The sequence below is a fragment of the Hydractinia symbiolongicarpus genome, chromosome 1 (genome assembly GCF_029227915.1).
Source record: "Hydractinia symbiolongicarpus strain clone_291-10 chromosome 1, HSymV2.1, whole genome shotgun sequence".
NCBI classification, from domain to species: Eukaryota; Metazoa; Cnidaria; class Hydrozoa; order Anthoathecata; family Hydractiniidae; genus Hydractinia; species Hydractinia symbiolongicarpus.
In genome coordinates this window covers 15,567,665-15,587,828 of record NC_079875.1, presented here as the reverse complement: position 1 = coordinate 15,587,828, position 20,164 = coordinate 15,567,665, and the positions used below count along the sequence as shown (strand labels likewise).

The window sequence follows — 20,164 nt, the reverse complement described above, 5'->3', positions numbered from 1 at the left end:
TACATTTTAGTGTAAAACTTCTGTAGTCTAATGGTAAGATTTTTACGGAGAAAATCTGTAAGAGATCCAGGTTCAATTCCTGGCAGAAGTTTATAGGATAGAGTCAGGTAAATCTTGCCACATCACATCCATTCCAAGTGTATCAATTCAAAGAAAAAGTTGATGTCTCTCTGAGTGCAATGTTTGATGGCTTTTTAAAGCTTGCAACTCTCGTTTACCAAAAATAATCTGTGTGAAAATGCATAACAACATCCGCTAGGCAGTTTTGATTTAAAAAGAGTGAAACTAACTGTAAATAGGGTTGGGTTATCTCAATCATGTCTTTGGAGAAAATACGTGAGAGAGTTCCTGACCGAAACTAAAAGTGCGTTGGGTATAAGGATTTTAAAGATTAGGAATTTATAATTATAAAAGTTTTTACAAAAATATAAACATGGACAAAAACTTATTGTTGCTTTTTTTAAAAAATAACCTCATTCGGATGTTTATAAAAGCAATATTTTCAATCTATCTGGAAGCTAGGATACCGAACTAAAGATCGTTGCACCCGTTTCTTTTCGTTTACAACAATTTTCATTAGATTATCAACAAACTCATATGACTTCGACTTTGGCACAATTTTTTTCGTTTGCTACCTAACCTTTTGACAGACAAGATGCGACAAGCTTCCATTGTTTTTCTCCCTTTCTTGCCAATCCTTTGCGCTCGCGTGTGATCACTAATTGTTTTCCATTGACATACAAATTGTGGTCAAGAACCGCTAATTAGACTCTGGCATTCATCACATTGGATCGAATTCCTGTCTTTTGGATACATGTACGAGTTCAACTATGAATAAAAAACTTCAAGACTTTGTTATGTGTGCTAGATCTTTGAAATTCTTTTATCAGTAACAACATTCTCAATAACTTTGTTTCTTAATACACTTCTATACTTGTGTGCGCTTTTTAGATACTTTTTTTCAAACAGTTTTTGAAACCATTGCTTTAATGGGGATAATCATCCTTTTCCTTTTTGTGTGGTACTCGTCCCATAATCTTTTTGGTAATTGAAGATTGGCATGACGCCTTTCATCACCGAGGATTACATGTAATTCAGCAGCAGATCTATAACTTCTTCTCGAACTTAATGTTTTAATGTGGGTTTGCGTCATTAAATGGCGAAATAGTCCAAGATAGAGTTAAAACCTTTTTTTCTTAAACAGTTTTATTTTGTTTCTGTAGTGTGCGCAGCTTTAGCGACAAAAATAAAAAATTGGTGTTTTTGCGATCTTTATAATATAATAATATTTTAGGGTGCCTTTGCGTCGTTAAATGAAAAAATGATCCGAGATACAGTTAAAATAATTGTTTTTATGTTGTTATTGCGATGAGCGCAACTTTTAGCCAGAATTATGTAAAAAAATGGTGCTTCTGCGACTTTAGATATTTTAATGTGATATTGCGTCCTTAAAAAACTTTTTATTTAAAATACGATTAAAATCATCTTTTTTCCTCTAAATAGTGGTTTTTTATGTTGCCCCTGTGATAAACGCAACTTTTGGCAACAAAAATGTAAAAAAGTGGTGTTTTTGCGAGCTTAAGTATTTGAAGGTGCTTTTGCGACTATAAATGTAAAATAATTCGAGATGTCGTGTAAAAAAAATTTTTTTGCTCCAAACAATCGGTTTTTATGTTTTTTATAATAAACGCAACCTTGAGCAACAAAAGTGTGGAAAATTGGTGCTTTTGCGACCTTAGATATTTTAATGTGATTTTGCGTCTATAAATAAAAAATTAATTTGAGATAATGTTTAAATCAGTTTTTTGCACGAAATAATGTTTTTTATGCTGTTTTGTGATAAAACACAACTTTTAGCAACAAAATGTTAAAAAATGGTGTTTTTGCGAGCTTAAATATTTAAAGGTGCTTTTGCGTCCCCAAATGTTAAAATAGTCTAGGATACGGTTAAAATGATTTTTTTGCTGCAAATAACGGGTTTTTATGTTGTTTTGTGATGAAACACAACTTTCAGCAACACAATGTGAAATATTGGTGTTTTTGCGAGCTTAAATATTTAAAGGTGCTTTTGCGTCCTTATATGTTAAAATAGTCCAGGATACGGTTAAAATGATTTTTTTGCTGCAAATAACGGGTTTTTATGTTGTTTTGTGATGAAACACAACTTTCAGCAACACCATGTGAGATATTGGTGTTTTTGCGAGCTAAAATATTTAAAGGTGCTTTTGCGTCCATAAATGAAAAAATAATGCGAGATACAGTAAAAATCAGTTTTTTGCTTCAAATATTGGTTTTATTAGTTTTCTAATGATGCGCGCAACTGTCAGCAACAAAAATGTAAAATATTGGTGTTTCTTGCGAATTTAAATATTTTAAGGTGCTATTTGGTCTATAACAATGTGATGTTGTCAAGTGTTACAACAATTGCTCGGTTTATTTCTCCTTTTTCCTTGTATCAAAAGCTAAATCGAGAGCCAAGCCTCATATTGTATTCAGCAAACTCAGAAAGACTTTCTAAAAATCTAAAAGTAAGTTTCTTTTAACTTTTATTACAATTAAACATTTTAAAACTCCTGCCAGGATTTGAACCTGGATCCCCTATGAAATTTCTTCTTCATAGGTATCATACCGTTAGACCACAGGAGTGTTGTTAAAGGGAAACTACGGTCAAAATTTTTTTTTTCATAAAAACGTTTATTATACTATTTAAAAAAGATACCTTAAATTTTTTTTCAAAAAAAATGTATTTTTATGAGGATTTTAGAGTAAAAAGGTTATTATTTACATCTCCGTTAGAGTACTTAAAAAACTCTACGATGGAGAGCAATGACGTATGATCCGCGAGTGAGTAAGTGAAACCATACTATAAGGTTCGCCTAATTTGATGTATGAAGACATAAAAGATGAATTTTACTTCTTAACTACAATTGTACATTTTGTCTTTACTACTCAAAATGCCAAGTTGCCTGGCATATGGATGTTCGCAAACCATTACAGGGCTTCAAGAACTGTCTTGCTGAATTAGAGGAAGATGGATACAAAGTTAATACTGTAGCTACCGACCGCAATAGGCAACTTGCAAAATGGCTGCGTGTAGAAAGGAACGATATCAGCCATAAATTTGATCCATGGCATTTTGCGAAAAACATTAAATCAAAACTGAGACCACTTGGCCTAAGAAAGGGATGTAAAATTCTGCAGGAATGGATCAAACCCGTCGGTAATCACCTATTTTGGTGTGCTGAAAATTGTGATGGAGATGCAGAAAAGTTAGTGGACATGTGGAAATCATTGTTACACCACGTGACAAACCGTCACAAATTCAAATGCTACAAAAAATATAAGCGTTGTGCTCATAAAAGTTACACTAAAGAAAAAGTAAGACGAAAAAAGTGGGTCGAAAAGGATAGTCCTGCTTATAATAACCTGGAGAAGGTGATAATGGATGCGAAAAACCTCAATGACATGGTACATTTGACAAAACCTTATCACACTGGAAGTTTGGAAGTATTCCATTCCCTGATAAATTGTTATGCACCCAAACGCCAAGAATTTGAATTGAACGTGATGGCCTCGCGGGTAAATTTAGCTATTCTCGATCACAACTGTAACGTAGACAGAAAGCAGGCTGTTATCACTAAGGAGAGAAATGGTTGCGGCGCTTTGGGCGAGAAGAGATGGCGATATTTATCAGTAAACTTTCAAAGGAGTGGATTGCGAAGCCAGTCATGGAAGCAAAATCTCATGATTTTATTGAAAAGTTGCTTATGGAGGTAGTGCAACGAAAACTAGATGGCCAAAACATCTACAAGAAAGTAGAAAATATAGAAGGCAGATTTGACACTCCAAGGAATATTGCGTATACAGATCGTCCAGAAAAATTGAGTATACTTGAAAAAAATAAAAAAGTAAAACGATTTTCTAAGTAGATTTGATTTGTTTGTTATACACTTTTTTTTATAAGAACAAGGAAATTTGGCTTCAGCCTGAAATGTTCCTATTTTTTTCACTCGTTCAGCCTCATTGTTCTTATAAAAAAAAGTATACGTAAACTAAAATTACAGATTTTACAAATCTACAAAAGCTTTGAATCCTGTATATTTTCCATCTTTTTCTGGGAAACTTTCACGAATTTTTTTCACAACGCATGCCGGTATAACAACTCTACATCCTTTTCCCAGTGTTTCATAGTAATGCACCCAAGCCGTATATTGTCTGTATGCTGAAAAGCGTAGTTGTCTAAAAAGAATATAATATGTTTTGTTGTTGTGGAACCTAGGCCTTACAAAATGTTGTATATATATTTTTTAATATTCTTTGACTCACATTCAGTAAACGAACTTTTATGTAGATAAAGAACGCATTTTTTTTCGCATATGAAGTAATATTTTATATTTGTTTTGAAAGGTAGAATAATAAGCTTACTTGTTTTGAAAAGATTTTATATCCTTAAAATTATTTTGATATCTGCGATGTCTAATGCTTGCTGTCTCTAATACGGTGCGATTTAAACAAAGAATATTAAAATCTTTATGCAAGGTAATACATGTATTCTCTTCCAGCTTTTCTCCCAGTAAAGTTGTAAACTCCAAACAACACTTGCATTCTTCAACAGTCATTAACTCGTGTATATCACATTTTTTACACTTACACCAATGTAAGTTTTCTAACCTGCTTGAGTCTAAATCCTCATCTTCGTCGTCGTCTGAAATATTATTCGCAGTTTTTGATGAACAAATGTTTTTCAACTGACTTTCAGTATATTCAGGTTCGTTATCATAACACCCTTTGCAAATACTTTCATCTGTTTCAGAACTATATACTTCGCTATGTTCACTAGCACAACTACTTTCTTCGCTGCTATCCATGACTAAGTGATTTTGAGTCTCGCGGCTCATACGTCATAATTCTGTATGGTTCACGAGGAACCGTGAATGGAGTACACGGTTAATTTCAGAAAACCTTAGAACTTTAATGGGCTAAAACAGCCTAAATAATGAAAATTAAGAGTTAATTTTTTTTCAATAGTTTATTTAGATGTTATACAACGTTCTTAATTTTTTTTTAACAACATTTTTTTTTGACCTTAGTTTCCCTTTAAGTAAGGCAAGGAGAAGTTTTAACCTTTAGGTGACAAAAAAAAATTCAGAATAAGAGCTTAGAAGCTTTTGTACAACAGGAACAAGTCACTATTCGATCAGGACTAGCACTGAAAAACGACAGAGATATTTTTTATAAATACAGCCCACATTCAAATGTTGAAAAGATGGGAATATTAACAATTTCTGTGCCAAAACCTAACTTTTATCAAGTGATATTAAATGGTCCTTTGGGTAGACGCTTTACAAAGGCATATCTATTGAATGATTGGCAACTAACTAATATAATATAAGTTGATGATATAAATATGTAAATAATGCCGTGACCATTATAGTGATTCAAAGAGCATTACGGCGGAGACGTAAAGAAGTTAACTTAAAGCATTACAAGGTCACTTAACCAAAAATATTAAAATAGATGACCACAGACGCTTGTAAAATAAGAAATAATTCCTTCTGAAAAAATTCGATTATGTCTGCTGTCATATCATATCGCGTGATCTAGAATCTTGTTCATTTGGAGCGACACACTCAATGATATTGCAACATTTCCCTGTAATATTGCACGGGTGGTGACACCTAGATTGCAACGAATACTTCCTTGTATCATAGCCTGCCCATAACCATGGCCAAATTGTTGTATAAAGTTGTTTACTATATCATCTAATTCGTCGTTAGATATTCTTGTGATACCATGGTCTTGTGATATCCCTAGCGCCCTACACTTCTCTCATTGGTGCGAGAAAGTCTTGAATACCGGGAACAATAAAGAAGAAGTGTATCTGTGTGTTAAGCCTCTTACAAAATCAAAATCAGCAACTTCCTCCGGCGCCGTGATCATGAATTAATTACTATGGGAAAAAAGCGAGAATTGTAAGAGAATAAAATTAAGAAAGTACATCCGAGATATGAAACATAGATGTTAAAAAACAGATCTGAGAAGCTGATCTAAGAAGCAGAAAAGCAAATCTTGGAAGCTGATCTGAGAAGTTGAGACGCTGATCTGAAATCTGAGTGGCCGTAAAAGTACTGCCATGGGCATGGTCTTTTCGTTGCCAAGTGTACTTTGCGTGAACGACATCAATACCTGCATTTAGGGGCTGTTCCTATGAGAACTATTTTCTCGGAAACCGGGTAAATGTTTCAGCATGATGTCAGTTTCACTTTCTTTTCACATGGGAAGGCGGGAAAACTTTTCCCGGGTGAGCAAATTTCACGTGATTGAAGTGCGCGGAAATTTAAAAACAAATATGGCGGCTGTAAACAAACTTGCACTGCTTACTGCAAACCTTGTTTGTTTGTTTACAATCTTTTTGTTTTGGAAACCTTTTTGTTTGTTTGTTTACAATCGCCATTTGTGAAGTTACATGGAGTCATTTTGCTATGGAAGATAAATCAAGCTAAAATATCACGCCTTATATTAGGGATAACATTACGTCAACAGTCTAAAATTTATAAAAAAAGTTCAGAATGATTATTCTGAACTTTTTTAGAAATTTTAGACTGTCGACTGTCCAGAAAATGAAAAGAAAGCAGCGAGAATGTTGGTATAAGCCTGGTTCGAACGCATTGGTGGTGGAGAAACATATATCATGAAATGTTTCCCTGATGCAGCAAACACTTTCAATATTTCGCTGACCCAGCAATATTTTATCTTAACTTCCAAAAAACTCCCCTTCATATAGGGAAAATAAATTCCCCGCCTACTGAGATCTCGATCATGCGCACCCGAGATCTCGGTAGGCGGGTAAATATTTTTTCTCATATGAATGCAATTAAATTTTTAAAGTAGTTTGTTACCAAACCGAGGTCTTGGGCTAAAATTATGCTGAAACATTTACCCGGTTTCTGAGGAAATATTTTTTATATGAGCAGCCCCTTAAATGAAATTATTTATATGCAGTGTTTTAAAAAAGGTTTTATTTACTCAGAAGTCAAGACACAATCGTCACCAAAACAAATACCTACTTTTTTGAGCATATACGTTATAACCATAATAAGACTGAAATTGTCCAAACATGAGGAAAGCACAAACGCAAGAAATTTCAAATGTTTTTATTTTCGGACAAATGCTTGTCCAAATATTAAATTGTTCGAACTTTTTGGATCCAAAGTTTTAATTGTTTAAAATTTATATTTCTTAAAAATTTTTTTTTTCGCAACTTGATGTAATTCTATGTTTATTTCTCTATAAAAATATATAATACGGTATTAGAATTTTTTTTTACTCGTTGAGTTCATCGCCGTTACAAAAGACGATGTGTGTATCCTTATCTTTTTTTATATATATAATGATTTAGAAAAAATTACAAGACAGATAAATAAAAAAAATACTAAAAGTACGACATTTAAATAGGTGTTGATTCGTACTTCTCGAAGAATGCTATATTAACGTCGAAAAATTTAATTTTTGGTGTTTCGTAGTTTTGATAGATTAAATTCTTTAACCTCTTTAATTATCTCCTTTTGTTATCTTGAATTTTAAAAGATACTAGGAGTACTATTTCCAATCTATCTTTTTGAATCAGAGAAGGACGGAGTTCTTCACACTCAACCCTGTGCTTCTACTGTGACTCCAAGACCTAAAAATAAATAAATAAATCTTCGAATTTCTATAGGAATATTCCCAACAATATCATGTACGATGCGAGATATTGATTTTCTTGTCAAATATATTGAATCGAATGTGGGTCAATTCTTTTTTATTCTCAACGATTCGTCTTTTTTCGGATTTATCCGAACTGTTTTGCCATAAGCATGCCAATTTCTGCTACTGATAAATGTATGATGAGAGATATCAATGTTTTGCCTAAACGTTCAACCAGTTGAATATAATACTATTCGAACATTCTACACGGTTAGAGTTTCGAAAGTATGAGTACCTTAAAATTCGAATACGCAAACTTTAAAATTCGAATTTGTAGCTACTTTAAAAAAAACGTCATGCATTTCTTTCATTTGAGTTTTTTTTACTTAAGCAGTAAAGGCTGAAATACACTATCATTTTTCAATGATCATTTTCCAATTATCATTGAAAAATGACAGTGTATACAGAAGAAAATGTCATTTTTTACACTCTCATTTCCAATGATCCTTAAAAATGAAAAGTTGAACATGTTCAACTTTTAATTTTTCAATGACATTTTTTTTCTATTGTTTTAAATCGAATCCATTGTTTTCGCACACGTGTTTGTTGCACGCGATATAGTTTTGGCGTAAACATTTTTGAAAACAAAGATTTGAACAAGTAATTCACCCGAGAATGAAGACGCAAGAAGCGATCGAAATTTTTTTTGAGATTTGGAGAAGCCAGCCCAGTTTGTGGGATGTTAAATCCCCGTTTTATAAGGACAGAAACGAGAAGCCAAAAATTATGAGATATTCAAAGGCAGACTAGGAATGGAAGGTTTGTGTTATTTCGAATGGTTTGGATGAGAAAAGAAAAACATGTATATTTTTATGATCTGTTTTTCTTTTTAGAGAAATTAGTGAGGAGTAAATTGAATACACTACGAAGTTATTTCAGCGCAGAATTGAAGAAAGTAAACAACAGCAACAAATGTGGAGCAGGACGAGATGATGTTTACGAAAGTTAATGGCCATACTTTCAGTTCTTGCTATTCCTACGTGAATTCATCGTCCCAAGAAAAACAACTTCTTCGATGGTGGGTATAAATTTCAGACAAATTTTTCTTGCCATGGAACAGCACCGGTGGAGTTAAAGTACGCACAAAATTTATCCCCGATATCTTTCGCATCATTTCTGTAGTAGTTCAGATGAGATTACTCGCCGTAACCTCTTTCAGAACACCGCCTATTCAATCTCCGATCCCAAGGAACTCTTCAACACATGCCACACAAAATTACCCACTCTTTGTGTCTCCGCCGTTATCGCCTGTTTTACAGAATATGTACCGACACCCAGTGAACATATATCAAAACACTTATTAGAGTCGAGAAAGTTTGTCAGATCTCAACCCAGAAGAGGGCTCACAAAGTGCAGGGTATTAATGTGTGACTGCTAGTTTAGTACGTTTGATAAATTACTGAACGAAATATATATTTACCTTGAGGTAGTTTTCTTTTAATCGCATGTAAATAGCTTCGCAAACTTCAGCGATGAACTGTGACAAAGTACTTTTGTGAACGCGAAAGAAATACTGTAATTCGGTGTAATTTATCCTACATGAGAAAATCTTTAAAGTTGCAGCTACTTTGACTTTAGCAGGAATTGGGTCTCGCAAATGCGTTGTTTTTTTCTCAATGTCAACTTCTATGAGATTTAGGAGCTCCTCAAAAATATTCGGCGGCATTCTTAAAAATCGCGTATACTCTGCAATTTCCTCTACACGCAGTTCATACATGACAGTATTGTGGATGCCAAGTTCATTTCGCCTATACGGCTTCACCCATACATTTCTTTGCATTTTTCCTATGTTTAGCTCTCTTTTTTGATAACATATGCACAACAAAAGCAGCTGCTATTTCTTCTTCAGAGTCCATGTTGCAAAGAAAACATGCTCAAGTTTCATGTTTTTAATGATAGTGTATTTGCGCCAAAATTTGTCATTTTTAATGTCATTGGAATGTAGCATTGAAAAATGATCATTGAAAAATGATAGTGTATTTCAGCCTTAAGGCATTTTTAAAAACATGTCGATATTAAATTATTTTTCATCAAACAAAAAGCGCTAAGAAGTTGTGAGAGAAGGGGAAGGCATTAAACCATAAGAAACTGAGGTCGTCACACAGCAGTTAGAAGTATTAGAAAAACAGAAAAACAATAAACGTGGGAAATATAGAACAAAAAAGAAGAGAAAAAACTTAAAATCGAAAATTATGCTCGTAACAATGGTGTAGAGAAAACAATTTGAGACTGATCAAAGAAGTATGCGGGTCTGTCAAAGCAATCTGTGAGTGATTTCAAAAATGTAACTTCAGCATAAAAAAGTTCTAAGGAGGACATCAACTTCCCTGAAACTTTTAAAGTATTTACAACTTCATCTATTCTATTGTGCATTTGAAGTAAAAAGGTGGACGACCTTTCTTGCTTCCAAATGAATTAATGAAAAAGACAATCAAAGCGGTTGAATCGCTAAGCATTAAAGGAGCACCTGTCAACGCACAAATTACCAACAGCGTCTCGTCTTTTATCTCATGGGTAAGGAGGGGGGACTAATGTGTCGTCGTGAAGCTAACCTGAGAACAATCTCAGTGGATCCTAGTCTTTTGCAGACTTAGACGACTGACTGCTTTTTGTATGATACGGTATTTTTTCTGTTTCTTACACATATTTAATAACGTTTTTTCTCCGAAATACATCTTGCCAAACACCTCGATGTTTGACACACTGATAAGGGAGACATATTCAAAACTTTCTTGCTTTGTCTTAGTTTTCACCATGGAATATCCGAGCCCAGCGGCTTTTAGTTCAAATTGTAAAAAAAATTCAATGCTTTGATTTAAAAGCATTTATTTATAATATGCTCATTTAAACAGTTGAATGCTTCCTTCTCCACCTATCAATCGATTTAGTAATAAGTTTAGATATTTCCTTTCTTCAAAGTCACTTCTGTGATGTAACATAGCCACGCTTTTGTTGAATTAGTGAAGTTTTGAAATATGTATCTGACCTATCGATAAAGATTTTTTGTTCGTTCCCTGTTCAAACCCTGCAAATGTCAAACAAATTATTCGTAACAATCTTTTACTGTAGCCAAGCTGTTTTTTTGTGTGTTCAGCTACAGGATTCTTTGTTGAACTAAGAGCTGATGAATTATTTTGATCTGATGTAGAATTTATCTTTATCTACATCTTTTATTATTTCAAAATGTTTTATAAATAACTTATTGTTACTGTAGTATCGTGCCACATTTTGCCTACCATTTTTACCATATTTATTGGATATACCTTGGAACTTCAAGGGTTGTTTACTGGAGTATACAAATTTAAGTCTGGAAGGCGCACTTGAAATTCACGAACTTGCTAGACGTATGTTGATATTATTTGTGTTGTGATTTTGTATCTACCAGTGCTAACCTTCTCCTGCTCCTGTAGGTTTTCTGTTTATCCTACAACTCCAACATGTCTATTATCTTGCTCTTAAGTTTGTGTCCTGAGTGTGTGCTCTGTCAACAAACATGGTTACCATACCCTAGTCAACTTTGACAACCAGTGAACTGACCGCCATATTCGTATCAGCTGGTGGAATCATTTACGATGAGCAAGAACGTAACTGTTTACCACATCTCATGGGTCAGGCTTGTCACGAATTATTCAAGACATTTTCTGTTACTGGTACTGAATTTGTCACAGTTTTGGATTAATTTGATGCACATTTCAAGACTATTAAGAATTTACCATACGACAGACATAAACTTAATATAAGCAAAAACCGAAGAAAAGTATCGACCAATTTGTAGTAAGGCTACTTGAAAATTGTTGAGGATCAATCCTACGATGGTGACATTTAAATTACCTCCTTCAGCTATTACAAGATGATACGTGTAAATATAGGAAATAAGAGTTAAGCAAACATACTAGATACAAACACCTACAAAACCACAGAACTGCAGCCGACACATACTTCATGTGCACGTATCTTTCCATACAATGCTACAATACCATACAATTAAATACAGTTTTTTAGTCATAAAAGGTGCATCAGACTTGCTACGAGTCGGTTGGTCACCAAAATAAATAAATTTCTTGTCTTTGATTCCAACTTTACCACAAGCACTTCATTTTAAACACAAAAAGTTCTCCCAAAGCTTTGACAAACTAAAACATTTCCAATTGCAACTACACATCCATCGTGTCAAATCTCCAGTACAACAACCAATAAGAAGATTTCCATTTCACATCCGACAAAAGGTTTAGAAGAAGATTTATCGATTGCTCAACCTGAACATCATTGAACCAGTTACAGGGCCAACTACATATGTCTTGCCGATTAGACCTGTTCCCAAAAGCAATCGAAAATATTATTGTGTCTGGACATTCAACGACCAAACCGAGAAATCATTTGCGAAAAATACTAGGTTCTAAAATTAGAGGAAAACCTGCCACTCACTAATACGAAAATGTTCTCGACAATTGATCTTCTATAGCCAACATCCTAACTGCCGTGATACAAAAAAGGGTTTATCACCCACAAGGAGGCACACAGGTATACCTAATTCACCTACGGTGTATAGAGCGCATTCGAACAGTTCAAATGTTTTGATTCTGTGATTGCACTTCAGGCTACATTTTCATATTTAATACACACAGACGAGCACCACGATTCAAATCTAGATAGTGTCTTAATCAAATTAGGAAAATAGGGATTTCGCCTGAATCCAGCAAAATATGAATACAGCAAGAGTGAGATTTTCTTCTTGAATATTTTTAGACCCAAAAGGTATGCTACCTGCAAATGTGAAAGGTGAGCAAGTTTGCTTATTTAAAGTTCCACAATATCCAAAAAAAAGTGCACAACTCTGTCTTTTTAGTCAACTTCTGCTCCAAATTTATTCCAAACTTTAACTTCCTCCCAGCTCCCCTACGAAACTTAACCAACAAGGATTCTGTATTTCAATGGGAAATTGAACAACAAAGTGCGTCCGACCACTTACAGGACAGTTCTAACCGATTACAACCCAGCAGTTGAAACTACTGTAACTGTATATGCTAGTTTAATAGAAGTTGGTGATATTCTAAGTCAGAAGCAAGCAAGTAGCATTATGCCTTCAGTTGCATGCGGGAGTAGATCGCTCAATGAAACAGAGCAGTGATATTTAGGCATGAAACTAGCAGTGTTATTCGGATAAACACTTTTGTTTCTTTGTATGCCACAAAAAAATTACTTAATTGCTAAGTGAATAATTCGCTAATTACTTAATTAGCGAATTATTCACTCAGCAACTCCGGAATGCAAAGACAAGAAAAAATAATTTGGTCGGCCCTTCCTCCACTACAATACACAACCACAGTTCGAAAAATCCATTAGTAACAACCTTCCTACATTCACCAAATCAATCTGTTTTATAGATCGCACAGTGAACACAAAGGTTGAATCCTCAGAAAACAAGAGGCTTTTTGTGCTTCAAATAACTCTCTAAAGTGCATTCACTGTAAATTCTGAATGGTGCAAACTTTCCTTTAATCAGCTTTTGATCTTTGCAGGGTTGGGCGTTAAAACTATACAAGGCTTGGAAAAACAAATAAAATAAAATATGCATTCTTCAAAAAAAGTGTTTACAAACAAATATTCAAATATTCGTTTATATAACATTAAACAAAAGATAGGAATTAAGTTTGATTAAAAAAATCTCCTGCTCCGCCATCTATTTCCACCCCACCCCTCCCCCCTCACTCCCTATTTCAGCCCTCTGAATTAGGTTATAAACAGTGAGGTGAAACTCTTCTGCAAGCTTTACAATGTGATATTTTAAAACCCTTTAAGACTTTATTTAAAGAAATACAAATTTTGTATACCACACATCTCCACGCTGGAAACAATATTTTAAAAGATTTCTGGTGATCTACAATCTAACTAGTTAAAAGCACTTTGTTTGGTAACATTTCGTATTTTGTCCACCAATAAAGTAATAAACAAAATGACCAGAAAATAACATTTTTTTAGGTCTTTTAAAGTAAACTACTCTCCACGCCAAAATCGTCGATTTGAAAAGAATAACTTCTTCATCCCATTCTAAATCTGCTTTGAATTTGCAAAACTCACAGTATCAGGCACAACAACTTCCTTCCAGCTTAAAACATCACACATAGATGGATCCCAACATCAAACATAGATGGATTCCAGTGTAACATTTTTAGCAGAAAAGATAAATACTGTCTTAAAAGATATTATTATTTTTAATTTTGCCGGGGCGTGCCATTTAATCGATAATCAAAAAAACATTACAATCACCCCTGTTATCATAACCCCGTCTAAGTAAATTTCTGTACTTCGTGTTGGTAGGCGGGAAAGGTTGCACGAAATAGCGATACGGAAAATGTGTGAGGCAATTTCGTCCCCAGAGCATATTTTCTCTTTCTAATATTGCACGATAGCCACATACCTGAGCGCGAAAGGAATCCCTGGGAACAAAATTGGTAGGACAGCTGATTTCCTGTGGAATTTTCCACGCGTTTACGACGATTTAAGAGAATTCTCCCAGCCAGAACGATATGCCAACAAAAGATATGTCACCAAATTAGGAAACGTTAATAAAGCCCCAAGAAAAAAATACAATAACTTCTTTGTTGCACACTTTTTCTTACATAGATAACTAAAATTAGTTGAATAAATTTAAGTGAGCAACTAATAATCCAGATATTGGCTGAAAATAAGCAACTTAAGATCTGAACAAAAGCCTAAGTTGCTTGCATATCGTAAAAAAATAAAAAATGAGCTGTTGAATACACCTTTCCCGAGACTTATTCTTTTGATATGCTGCAACTTTTTCTGTTGAGTTTCATGAAAAACGGACAACAGATAGTAAAGTTAGTTAGTAAATAAAATATATTTTCAGGGCTTATCCATTTACAATAAAATGGCTCTTCATCCCAATAAAAATTAACAAGAAATATATTACAGATAAAATACAAGTAAATGATAAAATATTATTAAAAGAAATTGAGTAACACACGGGAATGGAGCAAATATGCAAAGAAAAAAAAATGAATAAATAAATAAAACATCAGTTTTCCGCACGGATCTTGCCATTGCAACATCTAACAAGTAGCCTTTAACGTTCTTGCAGAAGGTGGAATAAACGTTTTCGTTTTTTAGTTTTGATAAAAGCTCATTGAACAACTTACTAGCAAAATCTTGGAAAGTTCCTGATACAACCGATGGTTCAATGCGGGTATCAGAGTTCCGCAATGTTCTTGTGTGTACTTTAACATCTAAATGACATGTAGAAGGCAACTATATACTGAGTTTCACGCCTTATGTGTAGTTTTTAACAAGTTAAAATTTCTACGTTCTGTAATTGGTAACCATTTTAATTTAATAATATCTTCCAATTTGCAAAATCTACCAAAAACAAAACCCGCATGCTACTTTCTGAATACGCTGTAGTTTTTTCAGCTGTTTATTAGAAGGTGTATATACATAGTCGTTGAAATCGATTTTTGACATGACTAAGCTCTCAACCAGCTGTTTTCGAAGAGGAAAATGAGTGTAGTTTTTCAGTTTACGTAGATTTGAATTCCTTATCAAAAATATCATAAACAAAGAAAATTTCGAAACAATGCAGCAAGTAAACAACCTGCTATTCTAATTTAAAGATTTGTGGCATGTCCAACCTCTTTTTTAAAACGAGGCGGGACATGGTAACTTGAGCATTAAGAAGACTTTAGCTGTGATATATATCTCCTCAAAATAGCACTTTCTGTTGGCGTATCAAGTTAAACTTTTACACATAAATTAAACAAACTATGCTGAATTCAAATATGGTATTCATATTTTACGAATTTAAAAAAGTATGACTCATGGTCTCGGGAAAGGTGTTTTTTGACTTGTGACTTATGTAAATTATTGCTACCAGTGGGTATTGACAACCAGAATTTAAATAATACCAAATATTCTACCACCTTATGCAATTCGAATGCTATTGATTGATAGGAGGCATCTGTAAAAATAAGTTTATCTAAAATTTCTTTACTGGTGACAAAACGCGTCAAAGGCTTTGTAAGCTTGATGCGCCGAACACTCACTATGGAGCGCTCTTGACGATAGAAACTTTTATCGAAGTGTGCTGAAAAGCTGGAACCCCATTAGAGGTCTCCATGAACTCTGTCGTCAGCCACAACACGGTGTGTGGGCTTTTTTGGACGCACAAGTCCTGGGCCTTGCCCGATACATATACTGCCACTTAATGGAGTACTGTAACCTCCATCCTGAGTGGGGGAGAGGATTTCTAAACAACTGATACTTCAGTTGCTAACAACAGTACGAATAGTTACTATTTTAAATAAATATATAACTAGTCAATATTATACAACAAAACACTTGTGGCTCAAAGAAAAAATACGTTTGAAATTGTAAGAAACATTTTAAGATTTAAAACTTGTGCGTCATTTTAGACAACATTTTTGTTGGGAACATTTCTTTCCAAGTAGTCAAAAAAGAAAGAATAAGAGAAAAAAAACAGACTTTGAGAACGGCAAAAAATAATCTTACTCGCCTTGTTTCTCAAACATTGCCAAGTAGTGGTCCATCCTTTCATCTGTTATTTTGCAGCTGATGTAAATTATTCTATAATATCTATAAGTGCTGTAATTTTTACTATATGTACACCACAAAATGACTAGAAAGCCACTAAGGGTTGTATTTATTCTAGAATTTTAAGGTGTAGCTATAGATTCCTTCTAGCTACAAAATATCCAGTAAAATACTTTTACAAACTCCCGTCATTAAAACACCATCTTTGATCGAAAACGTCACGCATACATTACTTTTCTCTGCATATGCTTAATTTGGGGCGAATTTCGAGCTCGTACCTACGAAACTTTACTTTTGCTAATGCTAAAAACGAATTTTAAGCAAGATATGGCGGTAAATGCACGCTCGATCCCAGGGCTTTTTTTCTTTTTTTGACAAAGGGACAGGCGAGAATGAAATAGCCTTTGCACTGGCCGGCCTTCAACACCGAAAAATATGCGGTGTTTGGTCGATTACCGGCCGTACTTTAAGCGAGTGAGACAAACTACTACACAAGCTCGTCGAGTTCATGAGGTTGATTCCTTTAAGCGCAGCAAATGGAAAACGTAACATATTTGTTCAGAATTCAAAGTAAAATGAAAAATTAATTTATCGTTTAGTTTATTTAAGATTTAATGTAGTCATTGTTACAAGCGTATTTTCTATGTAATACTTGCTTGGCTTGTGATACATACATAATACAGAATGTTAGTTGCAAAATGATTATATAATTTTTTCTTTTATAAAATTTCTTTATGTACTTTACTACAAGTTTATCGCATATTTTAGAGTGACTCACCTCTTGAAAGTTTTACGCGTGTTGCTACAAATACACAAATGTTCGATATTTTTAAGAGAGTTCATTGCAGAGAATTAATTTACTGTGAATAAAAAACCTTTGAAAAAGTATATATTGGTAAGCTAGAGAGTATTTTTTTCGTGGGCATTAAAATAGGTATACAACTTTACCATTAAAACCTATTATACCTTTGAGCTTTTTGCAGAGAATACAGGTAATTACTGATTTTCTCAGCCATGTTTATTTTTATAATCATTATAGCAGTATTTTTATCAAGCAAATGTGACTGTGTTTATTTTGTTTTGTTTATTTTATTACATAATTTCCATGATTGTTTTTTTCTGGTACGAGTCAAAGAGTTGGAAGGCATTTCGTCATTCAGAGTTTACGATTCCATTAGATTCATTAGAGGAATCTTTATCTCTCAACCTCGTCCCCAGTGCTCTTTTACTATTTCTGACAATCTCGTACGGCGAGACGAAATAGCCCTGGCACCGAATGGTCATCATCGCAATCTGATTGGGTGTCAAATTTCCTACTTTCGTCCGCCTGCCGTAATATTACGCGGGAGTTGTATATGGGGAATATAAATAAAAATGGCGGAAAGAGGAAAATAAACAATTGGAACGAAGTAGAATTAAAACTGTTTAAAACGTTATTTTTGGGACCAAAAAAATAAGCAAAAACAATCCGAGATTGTCAGAAAGAGAAAAAGTGTCCTGGGAACGAAGTTGACCATCTCTGTAATTAACGTAGCAAGGGTTCTCAGGACCTGTGTCTAAAGTCACTGACTGATCACTCATGTGAGCGAAAGAAAAAAATATTCCTGTTTTTAATGTAAGATGTTTCAACAAAGTGCGTGCGGGATCAAAAATTGATGAATTTACGCAAACACAATAATTTATTACCTCCTAAACTAAAAACAAGGTTTTAAAAAATTGTATTTTGCGAAAATTTAATTTAGCGAAAAGACCAAAATTTTAATTCTAGCGAAAATATATTCCCTTTTCAGGCAACTCGAGCAACGGTTAACTCGAATTCTTATTACGTCAGACCGTGTTATTCAGTTATATCATGAAGATAATTTACTAATGTATATGTCCCAAATTATCATGGAGGCAAAGACATGGAAGATTCAGATACAGCCTAAGATTTATCAGAAAATAATTATCAGATAGTAATGTTAACTTTTTTCTGACTTGCCTGTTTCTGTAGAACACATGGGCGTATTAAAAATAGCAAGTAGCTAGCTACTAGAAATGAAGGAGGCAGAATCTATTGTTGTAGAAGTCCCTCTAAATCTAGCTACAAACAATTACCCTCATTCTGAAATTTAGGGGTGTGGTTATGAGAGGGTGCGTTTAAAAGTGAAGGATCAACATAAAATTAGGGAGGGTTTGGACCTAAAAAAAATTATTTTTAAACTTAAACATGAAGTTTTATTTTTGAAAGTTAAAATAATTTTTTGAGGAAACATTTAGTGCTTAAAACTTGACGCAAAAAGCGTTTAGGTTTTGTTGGGAACAGATTTCTCTCTTTTTTGAAAAGGTTTGTTGGTTTTTTACGGTTTTTAAAGACTGCCCAGTCCCTCTAGTTTCTTAAAAATAGGCTATCTAACCTACAATTTGGACGTTCTTATCAATAAACAAGGTAATTTATGGAAATTATGGCGGTGAAAATGTTTTACAGCGTTTTGCAAAAGTTTGTCCCTGTAAAATAGTATTCTCTCCAATCACCAAAATAAATTCTTGCAAATAATATTTTTTACTGACAACCACGGAAAGCAGGTACGGCCCAGTTTGTTTTGGTGTGGCGGCTTGGTTAGGCGGGCTGAAGAAAGTCACAGATGTTTGTTATATCTAAAGTAAATTTAAATTACAAGGATGATTCCTTTAAAAAATTGTAATCCATGGGAGTGATACAAAACTCAGAAATTGCGTTCATATTAAGAAAAAAATTATCCCGCTAAACCCAGATTCCGGTACCAGTATGCCGAGATCTCGGTTAGACGAGCTGTTTCTTAAATATAAACGCAAAGCATTTTTCACTGGAAAAATACTACTGCTGTATCTCGGACAACCGAGGCCCCCGGTTTGCCAGGCTATTTTTTCTCCATATGAGCACCCTCGAAGTTTTTTTCTTTGCCATAAAATCTTTGCCATAAGTTATACACCTCTAAAGAATAGAGTTACAGCACTGTGTTGCTAACAACCGGAACTCAAATATGGCTCCCGGGACCAAGCTCGACCCCAGCATCTTTTACTAGAACCATCAGTTGAGAAGCAAATAGTCCTGGAGAGGAGGTTGCACTGGGACCACAAAAAATGTTTAAAATCGAACAACGCATTTAAAAATGTGATAGCAAATTTTAGGCAAGACTGCAAAAAAGAAACATAAATCATTAATTTGATAACAGATCCCAATACTTTCGGTGTTGAAACTAGCCTACAAACAGCAGAAAAGGACTGCGTGAACACGTTCGACGCAAACATTGACGTAAGCATAAGCTTAACGCACAATATCAAACAAAGTTTTAATATCTTTGCTTTTGCGTTTTTTGCAGCAAAGGTTTTGTATTGTGAACGCAGACGCAACAACAACATATTCGGGTTTTCACGGCTAAACCAACACCAATGTAAAAAGCACTCAAATTTCCGGTTGGCTTGATGGTGGTATTTTTGTAGAAAGGTTTGTATAGCTAATATGAACAGAACTTGATACTACCTTAAGTGGATAAATTTTGGCGAGGATTAAATTTGGCGAATTTCGCCAAATTAAATACCCGCCAAAATTTAGATAACCGACTATTTGCCAAATTAAACACTCGCCAAATTTAACATAATTTACCGTTCGCCAAATTAAATTCGCTCCAAATTAAAAAAAATATGTATTTTTTTTAATTAAGAAAAAAAGAAAAATGTTTTTTTCTCTCAAAAATGAACTTGTGTTTATATATACGTTTCTTATTTTTTATTAAACATTTCGAGACAAAATTCATTTCTTTGTGTCATTCGCCAAAATAAATCCCCGCCAAAATAAACATTCTTTGTATTCGCCAAATTAAATCCCCGC

The 20,164-nt window shown here is 34.1% G+C and overlaps 2 protein-coding genes across 2 annotated transcripts; one reads left to right on the top strand and one right to left on the bottom strand.

Annotated features, from left to right (window-relative positions):
• Positions 1 to 2,973: 2,973 nt before the first annotated feature.
• LOC130655095 (uncharacterized) lies at positions 2,974 to 3,777 on the top strand. The gene has a single exon (XM_057457828.1). It carries the CDS (start codon positions 2,974 to 2,976, stop codon positions 3,775 to 3,777), a length of 804 nt encoding a protein of 267 aa, XP_057313811.1.
• A 575-nt stretch (positions 3,778 to 4,352) lies between these two features.
• LOC130642366 (uncharacterized) lies at positions 4,353 to 5,095 on the bottom strand. Its single transcript, XM_057449455.1, has 2 exons — positions 4,514 to 5,095; positions 4,353 to 4,448 (listed from the first exon to the last, which is right to left on the bottom strand). Coding segments are annotated over exons 1-2 (387 nt in total). The 5' UTR covers positions 4,899 to 5,095; the 3' UTR covers positions 4,353 to 4,446.
• Positions 5,096 to 20,164: the final 15,069 nt, after the last annotated feature.